The sequence below is a fragment of the Bacillus rossius genome, chromosome 1 (genome assembly GCF_032445375.1).
Source record: "Bacillus rossius redtenbacheri isolate Brsri chromosome 1, Brsri_v3, whole genome shotgun sequence".
Taxonomy (NCBI): domain Eukaryota; kingdom Metazoa; phylum Arthropoda; class Insecta; order Phasmatodea; family Bacillidae; genus Bacillus; species Bacillus rossius.
The window spans coordinates 329,477,182-329,494,546 of record NC_086330.1 but is presented as its reverse complement, the minus strand read 5'-3'; the positions used below and the strand labels follow the sequence as shown (position 1 = coordinate 329,494,546).

The 17,365-nt window shown below is 36.0% G+C and overlaps 1 protein-coding gene across 5 annotated transcripts in view; it reads right to left on the bottom strand.

Moving 5' to 3' along the window:
• Positions 1-11,434: 11,434 nt before the first annotated feature.
• The window catches only part of LOC134528023 (ras GTPase-activating protein-binding protein 2), a 140,446-nt gene continuing 134,515 nt past the window's right edge, over positions 11,435-17,365 (bottom strand). For all 5 annotated transcript variants that reach the window (XM_063361195.1, XM_063361199.1, XM_063361196.1 and 2 more), the window contains exon 12: positions 11,435-13,359. In XM_063361195.1, coding sequence (XP_063217265.1) covers positions 13,072-13,359 — 288 coding nt within the window. In that variant the 3' untranslated portion in view covers positions 11,435-13,071. The remainder of the gene's footprint in view (positions 13,360-17,365) is intronic.

The window sequence follows — 17,365 nt, the reverse complement described above, 5'->3', positions numbered from 1 at the left end:
GTAAGCATTTCGTGGGAGCTTCTGTTGCTATGCACTGTGATTGGCTGAAAATTACGTCAGCGAGCCCAGGACACTGCCCGCACGAAGGAAAGGAAGGCTTTAAGATCAGTCATTGTCTGAGCACCGTGCCGAGAGGTCGTGGTCGGGCGATGGCTCGCATCATTTAGCAATGTTATATTGAAGTACAACTTTGCGGCTACAGTCCGGGCGCCGCCTAAGAACTTTTTTTTTTCTTTCAGACATTTTAATTTTTAATTAATTTGAATTTTTTTGACCGTAGTCGTAGGCGAAGCCCACGGCGAGGCGACAAAGGGTTTTGTCCAGCCGTAGCTGCCCGGAACTTATTCCAGCAATATGATGTAATTTGTAATAAGTCTACGTGTTTTTCTCCTTTATGGAGGTACCGTTTAAATTTTTGTTGTGTGCTCTATTGTACGGAATATAGTGTGATGTTTCATAAATAAATAAATACAAGTAATACATTGAACATTGTATATATATTTCTTCTTTTTTCGTGACCTGCAACCTGTATGTTCCACTCATCACCTAATTTGAGCTAGTCGGAGGTGGTGAGTGGTGACAGCCTAAGTACCTGTCGTAACTATCACAATAAATGACAGTCCAAAATAAAAGTTACATTGTGGTGCACACATAGTAACTACTGATGTATTATAAAAAGTTTAATAAAAATCCACTTAATAATTAATATGAAAATATTTCCATCAGCTTCCTAATTACAGGTGTGTAACCCTACTTTCGGTTATTTAAAAAATTGGTCCATGGAGTCCTGTGTCTGTAGGATGCCTTCAAAACATAAACAATGAAACAATAGAGCACAGTTCATGGCAGACATGCGCATGGGAGGCGACAGTCCATAATGTTTAAGTTTTTAAAGTTTATATTTATTATATTTAACTTTATGTGGGCCACGTTATCAGTACATATAGCCACTCCCTGTTGGATTTTAAAACTCACCGCTCACAATCACTTGACCAGAGAATTTAAATGCAAGTCAAATAAAAAAAAATGATAAAATAAAAAAAAATGATTAAAAGAAACTTTAGCCGGGTTACTATGGTAATTGGCCAATTAAAAAAGGTTTGTGCACACTCGCTAAACACACTGGCAGCACTTGTATGTTGAAATAGCTGGGCGCTGCGCAGTGCACTACTGTGCGTCATTCACTTTCGCTAGCACAGCGCTGTGACATCTAGAAGATCAGGAATATCTCGACGTTCTGAAAGATCTTGATGAACAGGTACAGAGAGAAGACAAATCACTGGGGTAAGTGGGACAAACACTAGGGACCATTGTTAGTGCACTGTGGGAAAAAGACGGGCCATAATGTACCACACTTGTGGCCGTTCTGCAGTGACCAGCTTCATGCAAGCCGGACATGAGCTGCCCTGTACCAGCAGATCAACCGCTATTAGCAGCCACGAGACAAGCCCAGGAAGTCAACGATGCACGCACTCAGACGAGTACAACAAGAGGTACCGGAGTTTGTCCAAGCGCCATTACTTAGCTGATCATCCCGTCTTGGAAAGTACAGCCAGATTAGGCTTATCGAGCAGCTACACTCCGGACCTCAACGGGCTGCATAACGCAGCCGGACAACATGGACACACCAGTCAACTAAGTCCCCAACTGTTAGGCTATTTTGCTCGCAACAAAACTCTGAATCCTGCGGCCAAAACTTTCCCGGTGCAACTGGTAAACACAGACCAAGGAGCAATTTTGAATGTAGGATTGAATATCAAATTGATTATAAATATTGAATATATTTGAATAATCGCAGAACCCTATTTTTTAACACATACATATTAAAGTATTTTTGTATTTTTTGTTTCTCATCAAATTAAATTGCAAGAATAAAGTATTTAAGTAAAAATTTCAATTAATGTAAAATAAAATAGCAAAAATACCATGCTTCAATTACACAACAAATTTGAAACTCTGCTAGGAACTTTCATTTATAAAATAGACAAATTAAAGAAATTTAAAAAATATATAATATTGAACAAACAATTTAGTAATATATACTATAAGTCAAGGGTTTGATAGTGCTCATATCACCATCATAATGAGGGAAAGTGAGAGTGAAGAAAAAATTTGTGTTTGGTTAGGAGCTGTAACTTTTACATAAACATTGTCAGTGGCAGTTATTGCACTAGGGGGGATGTTTGGATTGCATCCCGTGATCTGTCACTCTATATCATCTACCTGAAAATCTTGCTGATGGTGCTAAACAATTTTTTACAACTTTTACAACAAAGAAGTTAGCCAACTGTTGAAACTACCTTTAAAAGTATTCTGGACGACAAAAACATATTCAGAACCTTCAAAGTTTTTTAATTTTATAAAGAGTACATCACCCCTCGGAACGACACGGGTGTGTCACTGGTTCCCAAAAATGATAGGTGGCAGGCAAGTGCAAAACAAGCAAAGGGCATTAAAGAAAATTAGTCTTCGATTTCACTTCGACTTAACCAAGTTTCACTCACTCCGTTTGAACATTAAATAATGATGCAAAATGAAATAAATATGTATAAGATTTAAAAAAAATTCCAACATCGTTGGCAGCATTTCAATCAGCAGAACCAACTGTGCTACATGCAAAGCTAGTTTGCAGTGCAGGACAATTAATTCCTGATTGGTTCGATTTTCAAAAAATTCCTACTTAATATGTTACAGGTCTGCAAGATGTGATTTTCGGCAAGCTCGAACTCTCGATTCCATATATACAAGGTGTAGAGCATTATGTAATTAGTTTAATGTCATGAATTATCTTTGTTTTGTTAAGATTATGATATATATATTTCATTATAATAAAAATAGTCATACACAAAAAATTTTACCTGGTAATGTTACTGTGTTGGCAGTAACAAAATTCAAGGTTTATTAAGTTTCCTCAATGAATATTCAGAACTAATAAGACTCGGGAGTGTCAAATTTTACAGTGATATAAATTACAATACTGTAAATTTATAATCAGATTATAATAAAGTTATTCCTCTGAAAACAATTTTGAAGCATTTACACAGTTCTTTAACAAGAAAACCAATAATAGAACATGTAATTGTAGGTAAGTCATACATTTTTGTAGGTTTATAACAAAGCATATCACGCTTTCACACTGAAGCCAGCACCAGATGTATAGTAGGCGGCGCATTATATCTAGAAGCCTGAGTGACCGTTATAGCCAGGGCAAGCAGGCTCTTGGAGGGGGACTGCATGGGCATAGTGCTTGTGTTAGGCTCATACTATCGAACCAGAAAAGATAAACCTTTTTCTGTAGTTTCTGTGTAGGACTCAGCCAGATTGGACTGTCCCATCTTGTTTGAGCTTAGTGTGATTTGAATTTGCTACATCACGTGTTTTTAGTGATTAATTTATATTAAACATGGTTTTACTGTAATCGGTCCGGACGAATCCACGTTGTCTTATAATGCTTGTTACTAGTGTTCATTTTGTCTTGTGAATACGTGTGTTATAAAACACTTTCGAATGTGTGGCTAAATTAATTAATTTGTTGTAGGTTTTGTTATCACGATGCCACCGATATTGACAGTGCAGGGGAACAAATTGCATTCGCAAGCCCGTGAAATAATTTATAATGTATTGTCATTTATGGAGAATGAAGCTAATAAATACTATGGAACCATCAATTCCAAAAGAAAAGGCACAGTCGAGGGCAGTTGCAGTTTCTGGCGTGTCTTGTAGTGCAGTGCAAAGAATAAAAGTGGAAGCAAAAATGCTGAATATCACAGAAGGATGTTCTTTGGTTACACCTGATAAGAAGACCTGTAAACACGACCTAGATAATTTTGACCAAGCAGTACTTCGCAGAACTGTATATAATTTTTATGTAACAGAAAAATTTGTCCCCACAGTGGAAAAAGTTTGGTTTTCAGTGGCGAAAAACTAAGTCGCAACGTCTCATTTTGATTGAAAAGACTGATATATGACAGAAGTGAATATAGTTTTTGAGAAATATACAAAAGTTTCAGAAACAAAAATAATATTGTGTACATGAATGAGTCTAATGTTTTGTCATCCAATGTACAACAGAAATCTTGGAGTGATGACTCGACCCACGGACTGTTGGCACCTGTTTCTAAAGGACAAAGACTAATGATGGTTTGTGCTGGTGGTGAAAAGTGATGTGGAAATCTCAAAAGGCTACAGGAGACTACCATGACAACATGAATCAACAAAACTACAAAAAGTGGGTTAAAGAAAAACTTATACCCAATCTTCCTGCCAACAGTGTTGTTGACGTGACAACGTCTAATAAATCAATGAACGCCAGCTGCATGCACGAAAAAGTGTCCCACTAAGGATGTCCCACTACGGATGTGTCCTGTTTGCTCATTGTACGCATGTGTGGCATCTCTCTTCCACTCGATTGGAACAACCATCGATTTGACTTTTCAATTATATTTTCGTCGTTTGAATTATTAATATTATGTAATTTAACGATCGTCCACCGATTTTCAGCACAATCGGTACGGTTATTTAAAAGTAATGTTGAATATTCAAATACGTTTTGAACCAACAATGGTGTTTTACAGTTACACATAATAATTCAAATTACACCTGGGATTTTTTGCACAATGTTTTAAAAAATATTGTAACACATTATAAATAAGTTTGGTGTATTTGAGATGCGTATTTGTTATAAAATCGTGTTATAAAAACGAAATATTATTCCCCTACCGTGAACAAAATTTTTATAAATATGTATATAACATCTGAAACTGTTATTATTCAAAGAATGGCCTCGTGGCCGTGTGGTTAGTAATGCTAACTTCCAATCCAAAGGTTGTCAGTTCAAATCCCGGCAGCTGCGAAATTTTTTTTTTACTTGTAAAAATAAATACGGCACACACAACATTTCAAAAGTAATAAATATATTTGAATTAATGAATGAAAATAAAAGTAAATTTATTAATTAAAATGTACATTTCATTTCACTACTTCTTTGTATCCATACAAAATAGTGATAATTCAATAAAAATGATTCAATTTTATTCATAAAAGTATGCAGAGGTAGATTGTATCATACAAAAGATAGAAAATTTTAAAAAAATTTATTCCTCAAAGAATATAATATTTTTAATGCCTAAATGGTTTGGTTGCAAAAACCTATTACGGCTCAGTCTCAGGCCGAATGTGAAATTTCCTTTTCTTCTGGATCAATAATTTCATCAATGTTTTGTTATGACGTCACGTTAAACTATCGTCCGTAAACCGACTTTACAGACAACCAATATTTTTTTTAGACAATGTAGCACGTCAGGATAAATAAGTCCTCAACATCTAACTCAACTAAGCACGACATGCAACAGTGGTTGCGAGAGCATGGTATTCCATTTGGAGATGATATGTTCAAACCAAAACTTTACACAATTATTAAGCAGGATAAGCTGAAATACGCCATTTATTCAGTAGATGAAATTTTGAAATGTTACGGGGATACAACACTTTGTTTCCCACCATATCACCCAACTTAAATCCCATTTAAAATACATGGGCAAAAGTGAAAGGCAAAGTTGCATCGCACAATGTAACCTGTAATTTACAAGACGTAAATTAGCTCTGCGAAGAAACATTTAATAGTATGGGGGCAGATGACTGGAGACCATACTGCGAGAATGTAAAAAAACTTGAAAACAAGTTCTACAACCGGGATGCAAATTTCAACATAGAAATTGATTCCATTATTATTAACCTAGGTGGTGTGAACAGTGAGTGATAGTGATGATGACTTTAATACGGGTTATTCAAGCGAGGAAATGGAAGGCATTGCTCCATTGCCAGCGAGCAGCGAATAGGTCAGGTGAGTAATCAATGTTTTAGTTACAATATAGACTCTACAGTTGCCTCCCCACCTATTTTAATACCACAATTCACACAGACTATTTAATGGTTCTACAAATAGTTGGCAGTGGTAAATGCTTTCTAAACATCTACTTTCAAATGTTAATTTTTATTAATAAATGTTTGATATAGCTAAAAGCATAAAATTCTCCTCCATTTTGATCAGTCTTGCCCTGCTATGTATCTAAAAATTTTAATTGGGTTTTTTTGATTTTTTTTAGTTTATTTCATATTTTCTCCGTAAACTTTTATGTTTCAGATAACATTTAAGGCATTGGTACAGATTATGCATTTACGAAGCACCCAAACAAATGAAAAAAATAGTAATCTGGAAAATAATTTAAAAAATTGAAACAATTAGGAATAATATCATACTTTATATGAAACACTAATTTAACACAATGTTAATAATGGGTTCAACTACTACTAGCACCGTTCGCGGGCCGCTGCGAGCTTCTCTAACCGGATGGAAAATGACAAAGTTGCCAGGCCTATCTAGTATATGACCGTGAACTTTATCATGAGAAACACTGTCAGAAAAGTGCAGCTTTCTTAGCAAAATAATAAAACAGTCTCTGGACATTATTTCCCCCAACGCAGGAGTTTTAAGGAAGGAATTTCGTGATCAGTATTGATAAACCTATACAAAGTTTCTTCATACTCTGCATAATCACACAGACAAAAAATAATTTTGTTCCAGTTTGTTGTATTCTCCTATTTCTTGAGGTGGGCATGCTAATATCTAGGGGTTTTCTGAAAATTGAAATCAAAATATTTGTTTGTTTCTGTACCAATAAACTCAACCAACTGTTTGGATAAAAAAAATTGGTATTTTCAAAATTATGAACCTAAGGCCCAAATTCTTGCTGTTTCCATGATACATCTAATGGCCTTGGTACTTTTTTAAGTCTACATCTGGTTCTTCAATCAAAGTTTCTTCATACTCTGCATAATCACACAAACAAAAAAAAATTCCTTTTTGGTTTGTTGTATTCTCCCATTTCTTCAGGTGGGGATGCTAATATCTAGGGGTTTTCTGAAAATTGAAATAAAAATATTTGTTTGTTTCTGTACCAATAAACTCAACCAACTGTTTGGATAAAAAAAATTGGTATTTTCAAAATTATGAACCTAAGGCCCAAATTCTTGCTGTTTCCATGATACATCCAATGATCTTGGTACTTTTTTAAGTCTACATCTGGTTCTTCTTCACTTGTCACTTTCCGAAGGCGAACTGGTAAAACATCTGTTAACAGCTGGCGCCAGAGTCATGGATGAATAAGGTTGCGGCCAATGCCTTTACTCAGCTGATCACCAACTATCATCTGTACCAAAAATATGACTAATATAATCTAAATCACTTTCCTCAAACATTGTCAATTCTTAAGTGTTTTTTTTTTGTGTCACAGCATAGTTAACAAAATTCAACCTGCTCAACAACTCACAAAACTAAAACATGCCATATCAAAAGTATCTTAAACCACAGTAAGAAACCATAAAAATAAAACACACAAAAAGAAATTCACAGATGTCGCAAATAAAAACTTGATCTAACTCAATCACAACACATCTTATAAAATGTCAACAGAGTAAATGGTAAACTAGTGCAAAGCTGTACAGTAGACTGGATACCAAAATACGTGTCAATACAGTCTGTAGGAAAGATAAAATATAGTAGTTAGTGACTGATTGAAAGAAAAGCTCGAAAAATATTCATTATCAATTACTTTTATTTACACTAAACAAAGCATGATTGGAGGATATCAAACATTACCAGTACCTTAGTAAAGATAGTTATTGTATGCAACAGAAACACCATTGCACTCTATGATGGATGAGGTAACTACTGTAATTGCAGAAACGGCTGCAATGTTGTGTTACTTACGAACAAAAATAATGCAGTCTTCTGTAGCAGCAAATGAAAGATGAATATTCGTCTTCAGCACAAGCAGTGCGATGTACGTCAGACCTATTTTCGTATTTTCGTCTAGCAGAGGGCGTGCTCATAAATTTTGAACAAATATTCACACTCAAAAGCAGTTAAAAGTTAAAACAAATGAAATGTCCCTTACACTATAATGCTTTTTACCTGTTTTGAGTTAAAATTTATAAAAAATATCTGAAGGGTTTGGTTTTAAACCCCCCCCCAATGCAAAAAAAAGGGGTTTATTAGTTTAACGTGTGTGTGTGTGTGTGTGTCACATCGTAGTTCCCAAACATTAGTTTTTTTTTTTTTGGAAGGAAACTTGATCGAGAGTTCTTAGCTATGATTCATGATTCAAGAAAATCTGTTCAGCCATTTGAAGATAATCAGCTAGTTGATGAAGGGATGTAACTTCTAAAGGTCTGATCAATTCAGAATTTGGTATTTTGCAAGAACATGGTAACCTTCACCTGATGCAGTATGCACTATGGTATAGATGGTGTAGTATAGTACAGACTACACAAACAAAAACTTGTAAAATACAATGATGGTGTTTAATGCATTTTAATTACTCATAGTAACTTCAAGAGAGAATTGCAAAGTCGGGGGTATTTTAAATTTTTTGTTTACTATATATGCACTGCTTTTTAAAATGTATTTACATTGTATATATAAAGAATTGACACACACAACCATTTTTAGCTGTATGACTTGCAAGTAGGGCCTGGAAAAATTAGCATCTATTTATTACAAAATTAGCATATTTATGATGTTGAAAATTAGCATCTATTTTTGAGAAATTTGCTTAAGATATTAAAGTGACATAACAATACAAGAAGTTAAAACAATTATGCTCACAATGTAGAAACAAATAAAATTGTTGTTTAAAAGAGAACTATCTCCAAATTACATGCATGATATTTGTGTAGAAAAAGTCATATATGAATGCATCAGTTCTACAAATATGATGGGAACTGTCTTAGTTGCAGTCTTTGCACTGAAATGACAGTGCTGTAAAAAGTTCAGCATTACTTTCTTTCAGTCCTGTCCTCTTGTCATTCACTACATTACTATAGTTAGACAGTAGGCGTCCACAAGGCTTGAAGGCAGCAATTAGCAAAGAGTTCATGGTTAGCAGAAACAGCATGCAATATTTGTTCAACATCCACCTTTCCCCTCTCTTCCTTTCAATCTCAGCTAGGGCTTTGAGTTCTCCATAACCTCTTGAAACCTCTGTTCGCGGTAGTGCTGAAAAACCTGGAAGTTTCTTTATTCCTGCTTCTTCGTCATCTTTGTTAAACAATATCATTGTGGGACTCAGGGCATGTCCAATATTGCTAAAATTCTCTCTATTTGGATCCTTTTCTCTCAATTTATATAACTTCTGCCTTGCTGAAGTGCTGCTTTCTTGAAAACATCAAGAATGGATGCTTTCTGCAAGGTACTCACTTCAGCCAAAGCAGTTGTTCTTCCTTGCAGCAACTTACCTTCCACAACTTCTGCGAAGGCTGTGTCCAATGTATCTAGCTTTGGCCACAGAAGATGGGAAGTTAGGTATTTGGACCCCTCCAGAAACACCAGGAGATCTACTAGATCCTTCGCATGTTCTTTAACAAACATTGCCTGGGCAAAAACACACTTAATTCCCTTGTCTGTGAGATGGGACAAGAAGTTGATGCCACTGTTATTGTCTTTCATCTCAAGCGAGCTGAAAAATTCAACAATATCTGAGAAATATTCAGACAGGTAAAAAACTGGGTAAATATGTATTGTACAGATTAGCGCCAAAAAAAATCGTACAAATATGAAATAACTTTCATTATATGCTATCTTACGTCCTCTTTTCGGAACCGCATGCGGAGATAAAAAATTCCAATTACTTTTGGAGATATCGAATTTTTTAATATTCATTTTTTGGCAATTTTTAAAAAAAAAAATTTAAAAATCCGAAAATACATTTATTCTGTGCTCCCTTCTGGACATACCCGAATACTCAAGTTGGCAAGCCTTCAACGTGACGTGATCTAACAAAACAAAATAACTGCGTCGATAAGTAGTGTTTACATTCTTTTCTAAAAATTCAACGGTAACTTGAGTAAATTGTAGAAACTAAATTTCCAAAATTACTTATTCTATACTATCATGCGTGATATTTGGTTAAGGAATGTTTTGTAAATTAAGGTTAGGATTCGGATTTTATTCCTTCAACAAGCCTTGTCAGAAGTTATTGTTTATGGTAATTGTGTTATGGTGGTTATTTTCAAAAACAATACTTTGAGGAATGTGTTCAAGCCGTTTTGTTGCATTCTATAGTGGATTTTCGCCCGATAGTGGCAATTTTACCACGATTTCGCAAATATAGCATTTATAATTAGTAAAAAAAATCGCATCTAACCTCAAAATTCACATAAAAATGGCATCTATCGCAAATTTTTCCGGCCCCTACCTGCAAGTTATAAATATTTAAAATGGGCAAAGTGATGCAGTGATAACACAACGTACTTGCATTTCAAAGGTCTCGAGTTCAAACGCTGGTAAAGCAATGGTTTGTTTCACTCTAGGCCGTTGCCATTACCATCTCCTCTTTCCTTGAAATGTGATATGTATTCCCTTCTGATAACTTACTGTCAACAAAAGTAATTATACTGTACACAAAACTTTAAAATTTGAGCTTGGAATAATATTTTAACAATGCGTGAATATTCAGTTAGTTTCATTTTTGAGTACTCTTACATCTTGAAAGTATATACAGTAAAACACCTCATTTACAGTTTTCAGGAGAACAAAGGAAAAAGTGTAGATTGCAGTGAAGTGTAAATTTAGGGAGAACTTTAAAACTCATCTAATACATATACTGCATTTCCTAAACTAGTCTACTAATATACCATCAATACTCAAGCCATGCCCAAAATAAATCACATAAAAAATAAGAAGTGTAAATTTATTATTGAATAAATTAATTACTACTTGTATTATAAATGTGAATAATAAATGTTTAAAAAGTTTTGCCAGAGAGAATTTACAAATCAATTACTCTAATTTAGAGTTTAACTTAAATTTAGTTGACTATGCAACTAGTAAACAAATATTATTTTGTATGAAAAAAAAAATAACCTACAGAAAACCGTGACCAAAATGGGACTATCAATGTAGTACACACTATTCACGAAAGAGTTTACTAGGCACGAGACAGAGTGCGCATGCTGAATGCAATCTGCAAGCAATATATAATCAAAAAAATGTCTAAAAAAAAATTTATACTTTGAAAAACTCTTATTTCTGTTAAATAAGTAACAACATACATCATACATCTTATAGAGAAAATGGCAGGACCGAAACATTTGAATGTATTTGATGGGATATCCAACTATAAATGTCTTGGAATAAGTTTTACTTGAATAAAAACCAGTTTTTACGTTGTATACGAGACGTGAATAGTGGGAAGAAATAATATAATATAATATGAGGGAACATAATACATTACATTAAATGACTTAAATGGGACCTAAAGAAATTGTTAATCATGGAAAAATGGAAATACCGAGAACCGGAATAAGGGTATCACTCACTGCAACTGCTTTGCTAAAAATTTTCTTTTCATGGGAAGGAATATCAACACACATCATATCAACACAAAATTTTATTGAACACATTTTGCACAGTCTGTATAATGAAAAGAAAATAAGATAAGATTTAGACTTAAGCACACAAAACTAAAAGAGGAAAGCTAAACATTTATTATTGCAGGTGTACCATAATTTTAAATTTCATAAGTCTTTTAGCCTAAAATTACTCCAAACTAGCAGCACTTATCTGATCAAAATGTGCAGTATACTACTTTCTGAAATGATAACATTTGAACGCATGCTGTTTTCATGTTACTGACTAGGGAATTGTACAATAGTTTTGCAAAATCACTTCACTTATGAAATACACAAAATAATGAAAATTTATTTACAAATGCCAGAGAGTAACAAATTTTGCAAATAAAATTTGTTACTAGTAAAAGGAAAAGTCAGTCCACTTAGCTTCAACTTAAACGTAAGGCATTTCTGTTATGACACTAGAAGTACTTATTAAACTTTTATTATATTATTATCACAGGGAAATACTATAATCTTAAAAAATATCTGCAAAGGAAAATCTGTACAAATGTACCCAATAACACACAAACACAACTCTGTAAACCTAAAATAAAAACAATGAGGCAGTCTGAAGACGAGTACCACAGTATATTTGAATAATATTTTAACGTTGCCACAGCATTCTTCGTGAAAGCTTCGCTTCATCATCAGAAGCTTTGGCTACAATACGCACCAACACCATTTCACACTCAGACTGTTCATCTCCTACGCCTCTTAACAGTGTCTCACTTCACGTCTTCTCTTTTCAGCCCGGCAAACTATGCAATCAATCACAAATATTTTTTAACCAAAATCCTTGAGGGGAAACAGACTAAAACAGAAGACATGTACTGACATTTCATTCAGTGCAACAAGTGGTAAAATAAATTAATTTAGCATAATGTCTATATTGAAATGTCATTTTTAATCTGTTTTCCGTGAACATGATTGGTAATCAGCTTGACGCTAGTTTATCCCCAAAAAAAGGTAGTACAACAGCCTATAATGTGGAATTCACATCAACAACTCAGCTGAGTAAAAAGTCTGACTGATAATACTTATCTGATGCACTTTCATAATGCAAGAAAATGTTTTTTTTTTAGAATATTAACTACACCAGAAAAGAAGATAAAAAAAGCACTGATGTAATAATACTCTTTAAATTACTCACTTTTACTTTCTTGATAATTAACATTGGGAATTACTATTGGCCATTTCACTTTGTATCACAAAACTTGTAATGCTGTTCATCTGATTAAACAAATTCTTATAAAATGGTTTATTAGGGTCAACAACTAAAACTGAAGAATTTCTGTGAAACTATCACTGAGAAGAAAACTGCAATTACATTATCAAATTATTGTTATTATTCAGCAATGCAATAGCTAGGCCAAATTATATTTTGTAACGAGTCACTGTACATTTGGACATATTAAAGCAGGCAAAACAGCAGCCATTTTGATGAATCTTCAAAATAGGATGTGTAAGGTAGTATATCATATTCCATTGGCAATATAACACAAAATGATTACTCCGTTATCAATTACTTTCGTATAGTTCAACTTGAGATTTATCAACACTGTTCTTTGCATTTACGATAAATCTCTCAATGTAACACAAATGCAGGGGGACACTCGCGTACTAGCGTCGGGTGAAAGTGCCCCCGCCCCGGCTCATGCCTCCCCCGCGCCCGTCGCCACGGGAGAAGCCCCGGCTGCCGCCTCGGTGCCCCATGCCCGGGCCCCCACGCATCATGCCAGGACCCATGGGGCGCGGGCCGCCCATGCCCCCCCCACTCGGCCGCCCACCACCCATGCTGCCATCGCCGCCCAACATGCGCCCTCCGTCCTGCAGCTGGCGCGGCCGGTTCTTCTTCTCCTCCACGTTGAGCTTCATCTTCTGTCCGTTCTCATCCGGGAACATGATTGGCTGCACACGAGCACACATCATACACCACTGTGCCTCACATCACATCACACATACTCATCCATAGTTACTATCGACCAGAACATGTAGTTTCCCATTTTGAACAAATGTCATAGAAAACTGGGTTGAAAATACTCACTTCAATAATCATTCATCATTTTGGCTGTAGCATGCAGGTCTAAAAAGAAGTCTTTAAGCAGAAATAACATGCAGTAATTTAAATTTCTAGGTTGTGCACAAAAATCTGTAAAAATTTTTGACCAACTTTAAAAATTAATTTAATTACAGTAGAGCACCCCTCAACCGGAATCATCGGGGGGAGGTCTATTCCGGTTATGGGAAAATTCCGGATAAGGGGAGTTGCGGTAGGCCCGGCCTCCCGGCCGGTTGAATGACCTTCATTCAAGCAAGCTGGCAGGCACCGTGTTTCTTATCACTGTGGGTGGGTGCGTGCGTGAGGAAAGAGGAAGAAACAGAGGGGTCAGGGGAGGTATTAGGACTACAGCTGCGGTGTTGTGTTACTTCGGTGTTGACGTGCAAATGATTCACACTTCCGGGAGAGTGTATAGTCACTGCCACGCACAGTTTACATTTCACATACACAAGAATAACACTTCATGCATCTCGTTTACAAATACAAAGATATAAAAATACAGGTAAATGTAGACTGTTTAACCATATATTAACTTATAAATGTTCATAATACATATTTGTGCACTAAATTTTTGTCTACAAACTGAAAGCATCACACATTGGAAGTAAATGTTACTCGCTATCACTTGTGTCTGCGTGTGTAGTGGGAGTGGGTGTACATACTCTCGGGTCGGCTGTTTCATAATCACGCTGTTTAGTGACGGGACCTGATAAGATCTTAAACATATCTGTAATGCGAGTTTGCTTAGTTTGCTTTGACTTCTCTACTTCTAGTTGTTTTTTTAGGAGGTACAGGCTCATTAACTGCTGTTCACTTATGTAGCTTCGCTGCTCAAGTCCCGCTATCAGACGAGTCACGTGAAAAATGCATTCTTCCTGAGCGATTTTTTCTGAAGGTTCGTCTACATCGGAATCTGCACTTTCTTTCACGTCTTCTTTATTCTTGTTTGTGACCATTTCCACAATCTCTTCATCTGTATAATGGTGCATGACGGGAACATCACAGTCAACAGTGAACCATTCCTCAATGTTGTTTTCTTGCAGTTCTGTGATTTCAGGACTGGTTACGGTCTTTGCATACTTCATCAGGTCATTTGCCATTGTTTTTTCTTGATAAATATTGAATCCACGGAAGTCTGCTGGCTCATTTTCATTTTCTTCAGTGAAAATGATTGTCGGCCACAGTTTGTGCCAGGCATTGTTCAGGGTAGATTTAGGGATGCTATCCCAAGCCCTTGCAAGTGCCCACACTGCATCTTTTAAACTGTAATCTTTCTTTATTTCCTTAACAGTTTTGCCACCATTTAGGTCAGTCAGGAATGATCGCAGAAACTGTGATCGATAGCGGCATTTAAGTGAGCGTAGGATTCCCTGGTCTTGGGGCTGAATGACTGACGTGCAGTTCGGCGGCAGATAAATAACTTGCACGTTATCTTTTGACAGGGTTTCAGCTGGTGGTGGGCGGAACAATTATCCAACACAAGAAATATCTTGCAATCTGGGTCCAAGCCTACGCTGTTGCATTGTTGCCTTGCCTGTCGAACAAAAATGTTATTGAACCAGTCTGTGGTTATTTTTGTTGTGACCCAGGCTTTCTTGCTTGACGTATATTCTACAGGCATTACCTTGACGTCTTTTAATTTTCGTGGCCGCATACTTTTACCGATGACCAAGAGTTTGATCTTGTGTGTTCCAGCTGCGTTAGAACAACCTAACACTGTTATTCTTTCTTTGCTTTCTTTCATCCCAATATGCGCATCATTAGGTGTACACAAAGTATTTCTCGGCATACACCTCCAATATAATGCCGTCTCGTCTGCATTATACACCTGCTCGGGTGTTAGTTTTTCATCCGACACAAGGTGGGCGAACTCCAGAACATACTTTTCTGCTGCTTCTGCGTCGGCAGAAAGTTTTTCACCACTCAGTGCATATAGAGAAATTCCGTGCCTTTTCTTAAACTTGTGTAACCACCCTAATGAAAAGTCACATTCATAATCAAATTTAAGTTCAGCATGAAAAATGTTACCCTGCTCAGTGAGCATAGGTCCAGAAATGCTTAGTCCCTCGCTTCTCCTTTGTCGGAACCATTTCATTAAAGCTTCATCCAATTCACAACTTTTGCTTGGGATAAGTGTTTTTCGAATCTCCATTCCCGCTTTGGATTCACTATCAACGTAAAATTTGCACAGTTCATCCTTTTGCTTTTTTATGTCATAAACTGTGGACACTTGCAGAACTTCCGGCATCCAATTTTTTTAACATGTCTATCTTCTCTTGAATGGTCAACATTTTTCTTTGCCGCTTAGCTGTGTCGCAAGAACCCGGAATTTTCCGTTTACTTGACATAGTGAAACAATGAAACTACTTATAACATAAACACCTTTATAGTAATTCTAGCGAAAACCAGCTGCGTATCGACGCAATGCGCGGGAAAGACTGGCTATAATTAGCTCTCTGACAGACGTGCGCGCGCGCGCCTAGAAGGCATGTACAGTCAGGCACAAGCAGAAACGCCTCGTTCCAGTGCGGAAATGTTTTAATTTTTTTTTTTTGAAAAATTAGTTCCGGATATCGGGAGTTCCGTTTGTGGGAATTACGGTTGAGGGGTGCTCTACTGTAGTTTGCAATTATCTGAAAGAAAAAATTACATTTTCTCTCTGTCATTCCCATAGCTGGCTTAGTTCTCTCCCCACTTCCTTTCTTTTTACATTTACAGAACCTTGCATGCTATAACAGTCTAGGTGATATCAAACCGGATTATGTAATATTCCTCTCAAATTACTATTACATAATAAATTTCACCAAATTTTCCTGATTTTTACCTGACTTTCCAGAAGGTGGACACGGTGATAATATATCAGCCAGATACGAAGTTGCACATAAATAATTTACATTTAACTACATAGGTGGCCTTCTAAAAGAATGTTGTACTACCTATATTTTCTGGATGTGCACAGTGAGCTTGAGGAAAGAGCAAGAGCTACGGCCATTTTGGAACACAAGTGCAATATAACCTCTAAAAGCAAGGTTAGAAACAGGCAGGCAATCTTTTTGTCAGCAAAATATCTCTGAAAGACTTAACATGATCAATAACTTAATGGCATGATAGCATTCTACAGTTAAACCCCATTATTACAATCAGCTCTCTATATAGCTCCTTTTCGAGGAACCATTAAACATTTTTGTTAAATAATAAAATAATTTGATGGAAACCGGCTGAAAATTTGTTCAAAGCATGTTGTACTGCGTTTCTCTTGGCGAGAGCTGTACTGCATGTGGCGCAGTGCAAACCCCCTCCCCCTTGTTGATACTCTTCTCCATCCTCACAGACAATGGTTCCATGTTACCAGCGTGTCTTCCTGCTGCGCCAGTTGACAGCCTGGCACCCGGTAACCAAACACTGTGATATTGCTTGACACTCTGTACGTCTACATATTATTGTATCTTGGATTTGCGCAATTTCGGATTTAACTTGGGTTTGATTATTGTTCTTTAATGACTTATGCTTTTTTTACTCCTTGTGGTAACTTTTTTTGGTTACATTTTGTGAACAATTTGGCGATCCACATTTTTTTTGTACTACGATTTAGTTATGCTTTAGGCTTGATTTTATGAACAGTGATTGATGAACCTCTTAAGTTATTTCATTTAATGATTTTTTCCTTGGTTACAGCAGGTGGTACAAATTTTTTTTTTTGTTTCGGTATCTTTTCTTTTCGGAAAGATGTCTACTATTTAAAATTAATTTTATTCAAGTTTGAAAACTTGTCAATTTCATGACTGAAATGACTAAACAGGAACCTGGCATGAAAAATGTCACATTTTGATGTGTGGTGGTCGAGGATCGGTCAAT